Raw genomic sequence first — 14,408 nt, 5'->3', positions numbered from 1 at the left:
CAGATTTGAAGAGGCCCAGGTCAGAAATAAGACGCAGACTAAATGAATTACTGTAATTATCTTAATATTACTGAGGTGCCAGAGGACAAAGCTGATATATTGAAATAGTTTCTGTTCCATCCAATCTAACGTGAGAATATTCTGTCATGGAGGACAAAACAGAACTCACAAAAAAAAAACTTATATTTAATACATTTTAACCACAAACCTTTCCCCAAAGATCTCCGTGTAGATGCTCCTCTGCACTTTAGCTGGCCCATAAGAGATGGATGAACATGTAAGCTGACCTTAATGTGTAGAAATAAAGGTAGAGAAACCTTTAAATCACAGGCTGCCCTTTCATTCTTCATACCCCACCCCAAAGTAATGAGACCACGAGACAAAAGGAGCAAAATGTTAAGATTTTATTTACAAAGTCCTTTTTGTTTTTCATTTAACTTACAGAAAGTAAAAAAAAAAAAAAAAAAAAAAAAGAAAAGAAAGAAAAGAAATCCTCGTCTATTCAGTGTAAAGGAACAACTGCATCTCTCTACGGAGCAGAAAACAAAAAAAGAGGAGGCAGATAGAGAGCTGGAGGGAGGTATAAAGAGAAACAGCGTCCCCGGACAACCATACAAAAGTAAACAAAAAAACAAATTCTCTGAAAAAATATTTCTTTTAAAAAGCTCTGTTGGCAAAAAAGAGAACACAATTTGCCCTGAGCGCGCTCGGCCGCGGGGGGACGGGGGAGGGGCTCGGTCTGGGGGGGGGGGGTTGTTCACCATGTTTGAGTGACATCACATGTAAGCACGATGATGTCAGAGGACGACATCAGAGGAGGACGTTGGTCTCATTCAGACCCTCAGAGAACACCAGCCTCCAGAGACAGAAACTCTTAGTCATTCATCTCCTGAAAACGATTCAACGGGCTTCATTTCTAAAGGATACGACCAATCTTTTCTGAGAAAAACGGAAACTTTGCAGCTCAGGTTGTGACAAAAAGAAAAGGATCTCCACGTCTTCCCTGCATCTACGGACACAGAAACGTCCGTTTTGTTCCTGTTAAAAACACCAAAGCAGCTTTTAAACTCTGGTTCTGGATGTTTGTGGGTTTTATTTCCCTTCAGAAAAAGACACAAGAAACTTCTTTCCCCCAAACCGACACCGAAATTTAAACACGACATCAGATTTTCGGGAAAACAAACTGAATATTTGATCTTTTCAGCCACTAAAAATGGGACCAAATGCTGCTTTTCTTGCTCAAAATGACAACGGTTACTCTTGAGAAACTATAAACGGGTTCTTTTATGACTAACGTTCGGGTTTGAAGCTTTAATATTTTTATTCCTGAGTTCAGAAAAAAAAGGGTGCTGCCAGAAAACAACAACATGGAAGAATCTTGTGACGCATCCCAGGTGGTGAGGGTTTTTAAATCATTCTGGAAATAAGACGGTTAGAGTGTGGAAAAAAAAAGAAATATTAAAGAGGCTTTTCAGGAGTTAATGGAGGCTGTTTGGATCAGTGAGGAAGCTGATGAGGGGGCAGGGGAGGAGCCAGGGTTCAGAAATGGGATGCAGCCAGAGGTCAGAGGGGTTTGCAGGGGCCTCTGTGCAGGGGCCCTTAATCCTCATCTTCATCATCCTCATCCTCGGGGTCCCTCTTCCTCTTCTCTCCTTTAGCTGGAGATGAATCCTCGTCTGCAGAATAAATCACATCTTTAGCATCCTGAAGCACACACACCGCTGTTCTTAAGCAAATAAAGTTTATTTGCAGCACATTTCATGTACAAAACAGTTTAAAGTGCTTTATATAAAATAAGAGCGTTGCAGCAGGGAGTGGAAGAAGCATTAAAATACATGAAAGAACATAAAGAGAAACAAATAAAATAATTTAAATGAATTTAAAAACAAGCAACAGTCCAGATAAATTCAAAGATATCGTGCAGATTTCATGCATAGACACATGAGAACAGAAATGTTTTTAACCTGGAGTTAAAAATGTCTCCATTTGGTGAAAGTTTAATCTCCACTGGCAGTTTGTTCCACTTGTTTGCAGCATAACAGCTAAATGCTGCTTCTCCATGTTTAGTCTGGACTCTGGACTGGACCAGCTGACCTGAGTCCTTGGATCTAAGAGCTCTGCTGGCTTTATATTCTCTGAACAGATCACAGATTGTAAACCATCAGCAGGCTTTTAAAATCTATTCTGTGACTGACTGGAAGCCAGAGTAAAGATTTTAAAGCTGCTGTGATGTGTTCAGATCTCTTAGTCCGGGTTAAAACTCCAGCAGCAGCGTTCTGGATGAGCTGCAGATGTTTAATACTCTTTGTGGGAAGTCCAGTTAACCCTCCTGTTGTCCTGCGGGTCAAAGGTGACCCACTACCATGTTTAGCTGTAGAAAAAAATACCTTAAACTATCTTTTTCTAACTTGAAATGTTATGACTTTTCCTAAAGGGATCCCATCATTAGAAAAAGTCAGACTTTATTTTTGTTTATGTTTCCATGTGGGCTGTACACCACTAGGGTACAAAGATTGTCTTATGGGTCATTTTTGACCCGTGAATTATAAAAACATTTAAACACCAGAAAAAAGTTCACTGTTTTTTTCCCTTTCAATATAATTAATTCAGAAGTAATTACTTCACAGTGTAATCCTGAAAACTGGTGATTGTCTTTTTGTATTGTGTAACAAAAAATACATGATAAAAAATGTATTGAATTGAGTTGAATAGATAAATAACAGGTGGCTTCATCATACAAAATAGATTTTGGATTTAAAATTCAATTAAGTTGCTTTATTTTGGGGCTTTGGTAGGGCGGGTCATTTTTGACACGTAGGACAAGGGGAGTAAACACAATGTTAAGAACGCACAAGGGTTAAAAGAGCATTACAGTAATGGAGTCTACTGGAGATGAACGCATGGATGAGCACATTTAAGCACATTTCTGCCCCCATGTGGGCGACGCACAGGCCTGTCGCCATAGACTCAGATCTGACCTTCAACAATCATATCAAATCAGTCACCAAATCAGCCTTTTATCAACTTAAGAACATCTCCAGGATGAAGGGTTTCATGTCCCAAACAGATCAGGAGAAGCTGATTCATGCTTTCATCTCCAGCAGACCTGACTACTGTAACGGTCTCTGACTGGACTCCCCCAAAAGAGTCTCAAACAGCTGCAGCTCATTCAGAACGCTGCAGCCCGAGTTTTAACCAGAACACAGAGATCACATCACATCACCCCAGTTCTCAGGTCTTTACATCGGCTCCCAGTCAGATACAGAATAGATTTTAAAGTTCTGTCTACAGATCACAGAACGGTTTAGGTACAGAATACATGAATGACATGCTGGCAGAGTATAAACGCAGCAGAGCTCTGAGATCTGCTGACTCAGGTCAGATAGTGGAGCCCAGAGTTCAGACTGGACCCGGTGAAACAGCTTTTAGCTTTTATGCTGCACACAGCTGGAACAAACTACCAGCAGAACTGAAATCAGCCCCAACTGTAAGCACTTATAAATCCAGGTTAAAAACATTTCTCTTTCTGTGTGTTTATGGTTGAGTTTCTATCTTTCTTTTTCCCCTCTTCTTTGATTGCGTTTAACTGGGTTTTAATTATTTTTCTCTTTAAATTGCTTGTTTTTATGCTGCTTTATGCTGTTCTTTTAAATGCCTTGTCTTTATGTAAACCACATTGAGTTGCCTGTGGGATGAAATGCGCTGTATAAATAAAGATGCCTTGTCGCAATATTCAATAAATAATTAAAACTAGAAAGCTGCAAGCAGCTGTATGCGGGACCGAGATGTGCGCACGTTGGGGCATGCGCTGAACGCCGGGTTTTTCATGACTCATAATTATGAGATAGTATTTCTAAATTAATTTTTATTAAGTGGCGGAAACAGGCTTCCATAGTATCAAAAAGCCGTTACTTCTAGTTATGGCTATGGATCGGGGGGGTTCACTTAGTTTTGCTTCAGTGAACAATGACAGTGTGATATGTCGTGCATAGTGTCTATTTATTGCAAATGTACACACTGTATTTATTTATTTATTATTCTCATACACATCCCTATTTACCACCCATACTCAATTCCATTCTTACTGTTCTGTATTTCTAATTTTTATTCTTTTATGTTGTTGTTGTACTTTGCCAGCGAGTCAAATTCCTTGTTTGTTTAGTCAAACCTGGCCAATAAAGCCGATTCTGATTCCGATTTAGCTCCCTTTAAGTACTTTCTCAGGTCTTTGTGTGCAGAATCTCACTGCAGGCTGCAGGTATGCTACGTAAGCTGGTCTGTGGGACACTCACCGTCGTCCTCCTCCTCATCGTCATCCTCTTCATCGTCCTCGCTGTCCAGATCCCCGTTCACCTCGGCGTCCTACAGAAACAAAGACGGGACGTTTAAATGTCCAACGATCGCTGCAGCGAACGATCGACGGAACAAAGAGAAAAGGGGACGACGCTGAGATCTGGCAACCAGGCAGCTGATCAGGACTCTGCTCTCACCTCCTCGTCAACGCTCTCGTCTTCCTCGTCCTCCTCTTCCTCGTCGTCCTCCGACTCCCCCTCTGAGAAGCAGAAACATTCGGAGGAATTCACAAAAAGTCGCGGGGAACCCGCGGCTGACTGACTTCACGGCGCGGCACGCTCACCTTCCTCCTCTTCGTCATCGAGGCCGTCGCCCTCGCCGTCGGAGTCGGATGCCTCGCAGTCGTCGATGTCGTAGCCGTCCAGGTAGGTGAGCTGGGGGAGGAGCTCGAAGATGGACCCCCGGTAGTCGCCCAGGTTGGTCACCTCGCAGTTGAACAGGTCCAGACTCTTCAGCTGGGGCAACTTTTTCTGGAGCGACAAAAGACGAACAGCGTCACACAACCTCACCGGTTCGATGTTTGGTTTTTAGTTTTTACTCAAACCTCCAGCGAGCCAACTGGATCTGAGAGAAATGCAGGCTCATTTAGTGAATAAGTGGAGCCTGGTGCATGCAGGTGGCCAGCAGGGGGCGCCAAAGTGCCCTTAAAGTGGATGCTGATAGAATAGAAAAATACTTTATTCATCCCCCAAATTAGTCAAGTCACTCAAAAAATTATTAATATTTACAATGATTGTATATTAACAACAACAATAATAATACCAATTCTAATAAAAATACTACTACTACTTGCTCGACTAGGCTCTGGAATAACCTTCCCTGGCACATTCGATCTGCAGGATCTTTTGAGGCTTTTAAATCCTCCTTAAAAAACACACTTTTTCTCCCTGGCTTTTAATCATATTTAAGTAGACTCTTGGCTGATAACCTTGATTTGTTTTATATCTTTATTTTATTTATTTTAATGTATTTTATTTGAACTTATTTTATTCTATTTTATTGCACTGTGTTTTAGTATCTATTGACTTTAACTGCTTGGAACGGTAACATTATCTGAGTCGCTTTTACCTTTAATGCAGCTTTTATCCTGTACAGCACTTTGGTCAACCTCGGTTGTTTTTTAAATGTGCTCTATAAATAAAGTTTGAGTTAAGTTTTTAAATTCATTTAAATTATTTTAATTGTTTCTCTTTATATTCTTTTATGTATTTTTAATGCTTCTTCCACTCCCTGCTGCAATGCTTTTATTTCATGTGAAGCACTTTAAAATTGTTTTGTACATGAAATGTGCTATACAAATAAATTTGATTTGATACTAACTACTACTACAACTAATAATAATAATAAATGACTAAATAAATAAGAAATTAAAATAAATAAATAAATCAATTTGAGAAGAATAGGTATTTCATGAATTAATGTGAGTGAAGCAGCAGCTTCTTTACTGTCTGACACATCTGGATGTTTCAGTATGTGGCAGCTGAAGCTGAAATAACTCACTTAATGTGACCGCTAAGAGTTTACAGTTTGTTATCTAATGACCAACCAAACACACAGAGGAGGCCGAGCATGTGGAAAACGCCTCTGCAGCTGTGGGCTCTGAAGACCAAGAAGTGATTTGATTTGGTGACTGAAAGCGGCGGCAAATTGGTGCCACGTTGAGCAGGAAAGTGACACCTCGCTTCCCCGAAACACCTGAGATGTGTTCATCCTTTGTGGTTGAACCTGTGGTTGAGACGGGAGCGGCGCGGCCATTTTGACCACATTATCAGCTTTGAAAAGATTAGACTCCATCAAACTTTTGGTCATTTCAACAAGTTTTAAGGATTTAAAGTCTGGTTTTAGCTGCTCGTTGTGTAATAACTTGTTGATGTTATTAAACCAAAAAGAGAAGGATTATTTCAAATTGATCCTACTTTCAATCTTAGAAAATCAATAATAATAATAAAAAAATCTTTCTTTTAGCAGTAAAATATCCACATATTGACAGTCATGATCTTCAAACTAAAGCTTCCACGTCTTCCCAACTCACCAGCGGCTCCAGCGTGCTGATGTCTTTGAACTTGTTCCCGCTGAGGTTGAGGTGCGTTAGATTCACGAGCCGCTCCGCCAGGACCTCCAGACCGCCCGATATCCTGTTGTCACTCAGCTCCAACTGCAGCGAGGCGAGAAAGAAACCATCAGTGTGACAAACGGAAAGGGCAAAGGACAGATCCCTGACCCCGAAATGCCCACATCTGTAGCCTTACAGCATCCGGAGCTTCTGGATGTCATCAAGTTATGAGAAATAAACGTAGCGCCATCATTTTTATTTCTAAACTAAGGAAAAATCCTCTAGATGTTCAGTTTCATCTCAAAGTCAGACCAAAAATGTCATGATCATACACCAAATACTCTTAGTTTTACCAACGATAGGTAAGATAAACCACAAAACCTCTCATGATTCTTAAAAACGGCAAAGACGTGTGTGTGTGTGTGTGTATATATATCTATATATAGATATATATATTTCAGATGCCTAATATATTTTCTTTTATTCTTATTTTATTCATATTTCATATTTAATTTGAATTATCTTTTTATTGGTAGCAGGACAAGGAAGAATTTCACTGCACATTGTACTGTGTATGAGACAAATAAAACTATCTTGAAATATTTTTTCATTTTTCCTTCTTAAAAAAGACCCAAATGAATAATAAAAAAAAAGAATAATTAACTGTGAACTGCCATCATATGAAAATATAGTTTGATGGAAGCAGAAAAGTCACCAAAAATAACCAATTTGTGAATCCTCTAAAAAAAAAAAAAAGAAGAAAAAAAAGGGGAAAACCTGCCATGACCGGGTTAAGAATAAAGGACTCAGACCTTTTTGAGTTTGTCCAGTTTGGGGATGTCTGCTACACTGGTCAGGCCCACGTTGATGAGGCTGAGCAGCTCCAGATTGGAGAACTCCTCCGTTATGCCTTCGATCTTTCCCTCGCTGGAGCGACAGTTGTCCAGAACCAGCTCTTGGACCTGCAGGGGAGAGGAAGCCGTTAGGGGTCGGCTGCATTTCAGCACAGTTGGGACGATACAGAACATGTTTCAGGAGTCGTGTGATGTTTCGATATGACGGTGATCTCTTGATCTGATGACGGTGGTGTCACTATGACTAATTCAAACGGTCCTTCTGATCTCTGCCAAAAGGCAAAGATGAATCTACACAGAGGTGCATATTTTTAACTACATCTGATGTGTGCATCTAATCATAATCAGTTATTAGGGGTGCAGTTAAATGTAACTAAAGTAATTACACCCGACACAATCAGAAAATATGACTGAAAACAAACAGGACTGACTTTCATAGAGAGATTAGCTTGATTTATTCATCAGTAAGTGACATTTTGGGGGGTTTTAATTAATAAAAATCAGTGCAACGCCTGGGTTTCTGGAGTGTTTTCCAAACTGAATGTCCAAAACACTGTAAAAATCACAAAAAAGCATCAGTTATTTGATAAATATTTAACATATTCAGTAATAAAAACGCAGTAAATGATCAATTCATGAAATCATGGTTTATATATGGTTTATATATAATACAAACAAGGACAAGTCCAACTATATTCAAATAATATTTTCTCATTTTTTTCCAAGGTCCTCAAGTCATTTAAAAAGGAAATGATTGATATTATTTAGGTTAAATAATGTCAGATTCCACCATGTTACTCCTTCCCACAGATACAGCTTTAAAAACGGACGGATTTAGCAGCCGAATGATGATTAGGACACTACAGAGGAAGCAGGTCAATGAAAAGGGACTCAAGAGCACTTTCATGTTGGAATGGATCCCGGTCGAGGTTCTGTTTGTAAACTCCCAACCCACGTGACGCCGCTAAATTAGCCACGTCACGTGTTGCCTGCTATCTGTTAGCCGTTAACGTGCTGCTGCTTTACAACCCCAACAAACGATCAGTTGCCCCGACGTAAAAATTATTATTCGGATTATTTGAAGTGTTAAAGGTGTAAAGGAGTCGACCAGTGGCTGGAAAACGAGCGATAATAAACCGCTTTAACAAAAAGATTGCGTTAGCACGCCGCTGGCTACGCGCCCTTAGCACGTTATGAACGCGGGGTCCGGCTAATTTCTGAAAAGGCGCGGATTAAAAAATAAACAAAAAAAAAATATTACATGCGCTTTAAATAATTCATTCTAGACTTTAGTCGAGTTAAATAGATATATTCTTATGCTGAAAAGTTAAAACGTAAACGGTGGCCATGTTTTTAGTGCAAGACGAGCAACTGAAACGCATTTCCTGCTGAACACGAGTCTTAAAACTAAATATTCTTAGTTTTGTAACTCTGTTACAGAGACTGTATTCAAAACAAATATAGTGTGCCGTTGTTTATTTTAAAGTTGAACAACAATAATAAATAATAAAAAGCGAACGTTTCGACAAACGTAAACGTCGAAATACAGAGTTCCAGGCAATAGCCGGGCCCAGGAGATATGAATCATAATTGTAATTTAGGTGTGTATATTTTCTCCCCCTCACAAGAGCAACTTGTGATACACAATTAAATAACTTATACGATCAATTTGCTAGATGACTTGCGGCCGAAATGCTCACTTTAAATTAAATGCAACGCAGTAAACAAACTGCGTATCTGCCCATTTTTTACGAGCTATTCACAAACAGAGGGAACGAGCGCCGGCGGAGACCAACGTAAAAACGTCAAAGGGCGCTTAGTTTACATTAAACCTAGACTTTACATTAACTTGGAGGTTAAGTTTTAGTTTAAATAAACATTTTGCCACTTCCCAGGACCTGCAGTTACGCTGCCATGTGCTCGCCACCCCTCCTCCTGCCGGTCAAGTTTACACCGCAGCGACGCCGTTAAAGAAAACAAACAAACCCGCAAAAGCTCACCTCCGATGGCGACCGGTGCCTCAGCTCTAAAGAGACCCTCTTCTTCATGTCCATTTTCCTCTGGTTGCGGCCTGAATTTGGAGTCTCTGAGATGCGAAAAACTTGTTTCTTCTCGATCCCTCTTCAGCATCAACACGCGGAACCGCGACGTCAAGTTAGCTAGCGTTAAAAACAGAGGACTTCCGGGTGAGACTACCGAAATAAAGCCGGAAGTTTGTCTTACCGGAAACGCGTTTGAAGGCGAGGCAATTTTATTTATAGAGCACAATTCATACACAAGGTAATTCAAAGTGCTTTACAGCTACATAAAATCACAAGAAGGCAATAAAAACATTAAAAATAAATAAATAATAATAAAAATAAATAATAAATAAAAAACATTAAAAATAATCATTAATTAATGATTTTATTAATGCAGCTTTATTTTGCTTTACAAGATACAAAAACATTGCAAAAACAGGTCAAGTATCATTAATAATAAATGACGAACAAATAAGCATACCAAAATAAATACATACATAAGTAGTTTAAATAATAAATGAAGAGATAGAGAGGAGAGAGAGAGAGAGAGAAAGAGAGAGAGAATATACCAGGGGACATGAACAATGAGGATTACACTGAGTTAAAGATTTCAAAGTGGGAGACTAGATTTATAGTTTTGATAGCTTTCTTGTTATTAGAGGAGGAAATTGACTTGAAATACATCTGGAGTTCTATCATGAAAGCACAAAAATTGGGTTTCACTTTGGCAAATTTACATTTGTGGATGTAATACTTAGCAAGAATTAAAATGAGATTAATTTAAAAAATATTATTTTTCACTCTTTATAAAATATACAAAAATGACATTTTGTAGAAGGAGCTCAAAATCACAGCATATATTATCTAAAATAAATCTACAAATATCTTGAATTTCCGCAATGTTTGAAGTTTATTGGTCGTCTGCGTTTTATTGTGAAAGTAACTCGCAGGACTTCCGGTTTTTGTCCAACTTGATGCAGGATCACAGCGTCCTAATCGCGCGTGTGAAAACTGGGTCATGTCGTTTGCTGCGTTCAATTGCCGTCGGAAATATACAATTTTAACTGTTTAAAACAAAAAAAATTGATGATCAAATAAAATAATTATACATACGTTTTCTTTTCTTTTATGTATTAATTCAGTAGATCATGTTCTTGGAACGTCAACATTTCTATTTAAACTCTTAACCATTGTTCAAACAAGCTGCCATACTTACATTGAATAAGATTAGTTAGTTAGTTAAATAAAAACAATTACATGTCTCGGCTAATATACATTTAGTATCTCAGTTTAAGATGTTAGCAGTAATGCGGAAAAACTGTGGAAACAGTAAGCTCATTGTTTAATTATTGTTGTGATTGTTTTAGGGAGATGTTTAATTTTCAATTTTATGAGGAGCACTTGAAGGCATGATTCGTTGACTCGTAAAAGGAGGGAAACAACAGCATGAAGGAAACGAGGCTCCACTGCGCCTCTAGCGGCCATTTTGTCTCCTCACAGATAGGAAACCATGCAGTGGCAGACTATCGTCTCAATGTGGTTTCTTATTGTCAGATCATTGTTAATGATTATGGATTTTTGATTAGTACCAAAACCCTTATAGTGTGTTTTATGTAATACCAACATTTATTTTAATCTTACTCACATTAATCCATTGGAAATATTTGGTATGTGCTGGAGAAGACTTGACACACATAAAACTCTCACATCAATACAAGATCTTGACTAAAAACAAATGCTAAGGTCTTATAAAATATTAGAAGTTTGAAATATAAATTTTTTTTTTTGCCAGGCAGAGTATATTGCTTCTTGAAGGACATCCCAAAGCTCTTCTTTGGATGTGCGCTGCCTTTTGTTGCGTTCTCTGCCAACATGATCCTACACTGCTTCAGTAATGTTGAGCTCCGGGCTCTCGGGAGGATTCATCCCTCCATCAGACCTGCTGCCACTGATTTTCAGCCCACTTCTTGTGTCCTTTGGCACAGCTCAGCCTTTTCTCCCTGTTTCCCTTCCTTAAGAACGGCTTCCTGACAGCCACCCTTCCGTGTTTTTTGTGTTTTCTTTGTTTTCTTTTGTGTGTTTTTTCTGTTTTATTTGGTGACTTTGGGTCAGATATCCACCTGTCAATCTGCTGTAGATAGTTCTTTAGGCCTGATGATTCTTCTTTTGTCCTCCACTTGTCCAGTTTCCTCAAATGTTTTAAGGACACGCTGCACACCATGCTGAGATATGCCAAGTTTTCAGCTAGCAGCTCTTTGGGAATCACCTTGTTGCTGCAGAAATCCTGTTTTCTGTCTGTCAGGGTGTGTTATCTTTGCTGTTTTTCACACATGCAGCTAAAGAAATGGGAACAAAGTTCCAGTCTAAAACCCACAAAGAGCTTCTAGATTATTCATTTCTGGTGACATAAAACAGTTTAATCCTTTAATTTATATTAATTGTTCCATAATTAGTCATTAGATTATATCTTATATTCCTTTTTAAGCTTTAAATTGAATCTTATTTACTTTTTTGATGTTGAATAAAATACAAGGCTTCTTTGCTAAGTTGTCTGTTCTTTGTGGACACAACACTGGTTCATCCCTTGAGTTAGAATGCCTTTTTCCTGCCTTAATGGTTCATAGGTCAGAGTTAAGTGGCTTAACGAAGAAAAAACACATTCCTCTGAAGATGCTCAGCTACAAGGACCTGAAAACGAGTGAAAAAGCAGAAAATGTTCAAAGAAAAACTGGAGAATTATAAGATTAGAAAGAAAATCTCGCAGTTTGGAAGCAAAATATAACTACACAAGGCCTGGATTGAGATGTTTGCACATTATCATACAATAACATAAAAAAAATGCTCATTTTAAAAATGTATCACAAATTTATGAGTATATCTACATCATGTGATGTAATTAGTAAATCATACATGAATGACCCCTCAATTTCAGGATTAATATCATTACTTTTACCATTATGTATTCATGCATGTGTTTAATTATTTCACATTGATGTTAACTAACTTCCAAAAGAATATTATATGCATTATGCTACCACATGGATAATCAAATATTCACCTCATTTATGCTAAACATAAGACCAACAGCTTACGAATAACAGCCCACAAACATTAAGGGCATATAAGGAAATAGAACCATCATATAATCTAACTAATAGATTAAAAACTATCTTTAGACATTTGCTTCCTTTGCATTAGTCATATTTAAGAATAAAAAACACTAAATATTTATCTGTGAAGAACAAAAAGAACTTGTGCTGTTAATTCTTTATTGTCATTACATCGTAGTTCATCTTCACAACAAACATTTTATACATACAGTGGTCTTAGAGTATATCATCATCCAATACGAGGAGAGCAACAGTTAGTTAGCGTCACAGCTAGGTTTTTTGCCATTGACCAACCCCACCTACTGAAATCCCTCTGAACCACCACCTCTCCCCTCTGCCACGTCACACGCCAATGTGTCGACAACCGCTAAATACGCCACAGGGGCCCGGCCAATAAATAGGACGTCTGACTAAGTAAATAAATAAATAAATAACCAAATCAATACATACAATACATAAATAAACAGCAACAAGGTGTAGCTCACCAGAGGACAACAGGTTCCATAAGCATAGAGCTATTTATTCTTTACAGCCACAAGGCGTACAGTTTTATTATGTAACGCAGCCACAGGTCAGACCAAGGCTACATCAGTACCCCCCCCCCCCCTCTAAAAAAAGAAACAAAAAATCAATACGCACATGGCAGGTTTTGCTTTGCACTTATTTAAAGCAGGTTAGCTCCGAGGGCAGAGGCAGGCTCACCGGTTGTGTCAACATAAGAGGATGGAGTCTCGTTTCTTTAGATAAAAAAATACACATCGTCTCTTTTGTTGGGTTGTTAATGTAAAGTAACCAACAAAGAGCCCAAATGTTCGTTTTGGTTTTTAGAATGACATTTTTGGGGATTTCTAACATCATTCTTCAAATAATTTGGTCAAACTGCAGCAGCTCTGTTCCTCTTCTCTCCAAAACACTCCATTTACGCTCCTGTCTCTTTAAGACCCCATCTCTGCTCTGATTGGTCAAACATGGTGGAGTGCTACAAAGTGGTCCAATCGGTGTTTTAGGTGCACTATAGTAGGCAGGGGCTGTGTTCGAAACCGCATTCTACATACTGCATACTCATCGATCAGACAGTATGCAGAGCGTTTACCCACAATGCATTTTGCTCCTACGCAAGCCGAAATCAGCCGGCCTGAAGCTGATTTCACTTAAGCTCTAAACTCTGTAAACTTTAGCAACATTTGAAACATTTTCAGGCGAGAAAGTAGTCGTTTAGATCCCCAACGTGTTGAAAATCTGACAAAATACCGGCTATTTACAATTTTGTTACAACAAATTTGGCGCTACTAAAGCTAGCCGTAGTGAGCAATGCACTTCCGGTTATTTTCACAAAATAAAATACCTGTTGCCTTTTATCATGGGAAAGCCATTACAATACAATTGGTGCTTTTGTTTTGAAAACAGGAAGTGAACCTACCCTCGTTGTAGCTAGCTTGAAACTAACGTTTTGACAGGAAATGACGATCGGCGACGTCACGTTACGTTGCATCTTGGGTAGTTTGAGTATGAGTAGTAACCTCATGATGCATACCCAACATTTTGGAGAATCTAGTATGCATCCGGGAACTTCTCGCTTACTAAAAATCACATACTAACTCAAAAAGTGAGTATGAGTAGTAGGAGAAGTATGCGGTTTCGAACACAGCCCGAGATTAATGCAAATATGCATCACTGTGATGTCATTAAGTGCAGGAAGAGCAGCCTGGACAGAAGATGAGGCTTTTCATTCTGGTCTGTCGGAGAGAATAACTACCTTTGGTGTAGACTCTACAGATGCCTCAATTTTCCATTAAGTGACTCCTGAATACAAAGTAAATAAAAGGAGACTTTTGAAGTTTATCCCAACCGATGAGTGTTTCTGCTCTCGGAGCTATTTTACCAAGACAGAGGAGATGAATCCACAGTCTGCAGGTTTGGTTTTTAGCACTGGGCTCAATTTTTTTTTTAAATCCAGGAACTGTTTTGAAACTGAGCTCAGAGGAGCAATGTGGCCGATGCCGACTCTCATTAAAGT

General features: G+C 38.8%; 1 protein-coding gene across 1 annotated transcript; it reads right to left on the bottom strand.

The window, feature by feature from the left end:
• Window positions 1-386: 386 nt before the first annotated feature.
• Window positions 387-9,443, bottom strand: LOC142368604 (putative acidic leucine-rich nuclear phosphoprotein 32 family member C). Its single transcript, XM_075450814.1, has 7 exons — window positions 9,261-9,443; window positions 7,219-7,368; window positions 6,386-6,508; window positions 4,637-4,823; window positions 4,491-4,552; window positions 4,293-4,362; window positions 387-1,676 (listed from the first exon to the last, which is right to left on the bottom strand). Exons 1-7 carry the CDS (start codon window positions 9,312-9,314, stop codon window positions 1,600-1,602), a joined length of 723 nt encoding a protein of 240 aa, XP_075306929.1. The 5' UTR covers window positions 9,315-9,443; the 3' UTR covers window positions 387-1,599.
• Window positions 9,444-14,408: the final 4,965 nt, after the last annotated feature.

This window comes from Odontesthes bonariensis, chromosome 19 (assembly GCF_027942865.1).
Source record: "Odontesthes bonariensis isolate fOdoBon6 chromosome 19, fOdoBon6.hap1, whole genome shotgun sequence".
Taxonomy (NCBI): domain Eukaryota; kingdom Metazoa; phylum Chordata; class Actinopteri; order Atheriniformes; family Atherinopsidae; genus Odontesthes; species Odontesthes bonariensis.
Note: the sequence above shows the minus strand (reverse complement) of the source record. Positions and strands in the feature narration are given on the sequence as shown.

Bases quoted from the DNA above. Each gene is read 5' to 3' on its own strand.
- LOC142368604 (XM_075450814.1), bottom strand. From the start codon at position 9,314: ATGGACATGAAGAAGAGGGTCTCTTTAGAGCTGAGGCACCGGTCGCCA. The intron at 4,824-6,385 runs GTGAGTTGGGAA...TTGTCGCTCCAG, and splicing joins TCAGCACGCTGGAGCCGCTG to AAAAAGTTGCCCCAGCTGAA. The intron at 1,677-4,292 runs GTGAGTGTCCCA...TTTATTCTGCAG, and splicing joins CGATGAGGAGGAGGACGACG to ACGAGGATTCATCTCCAGCT.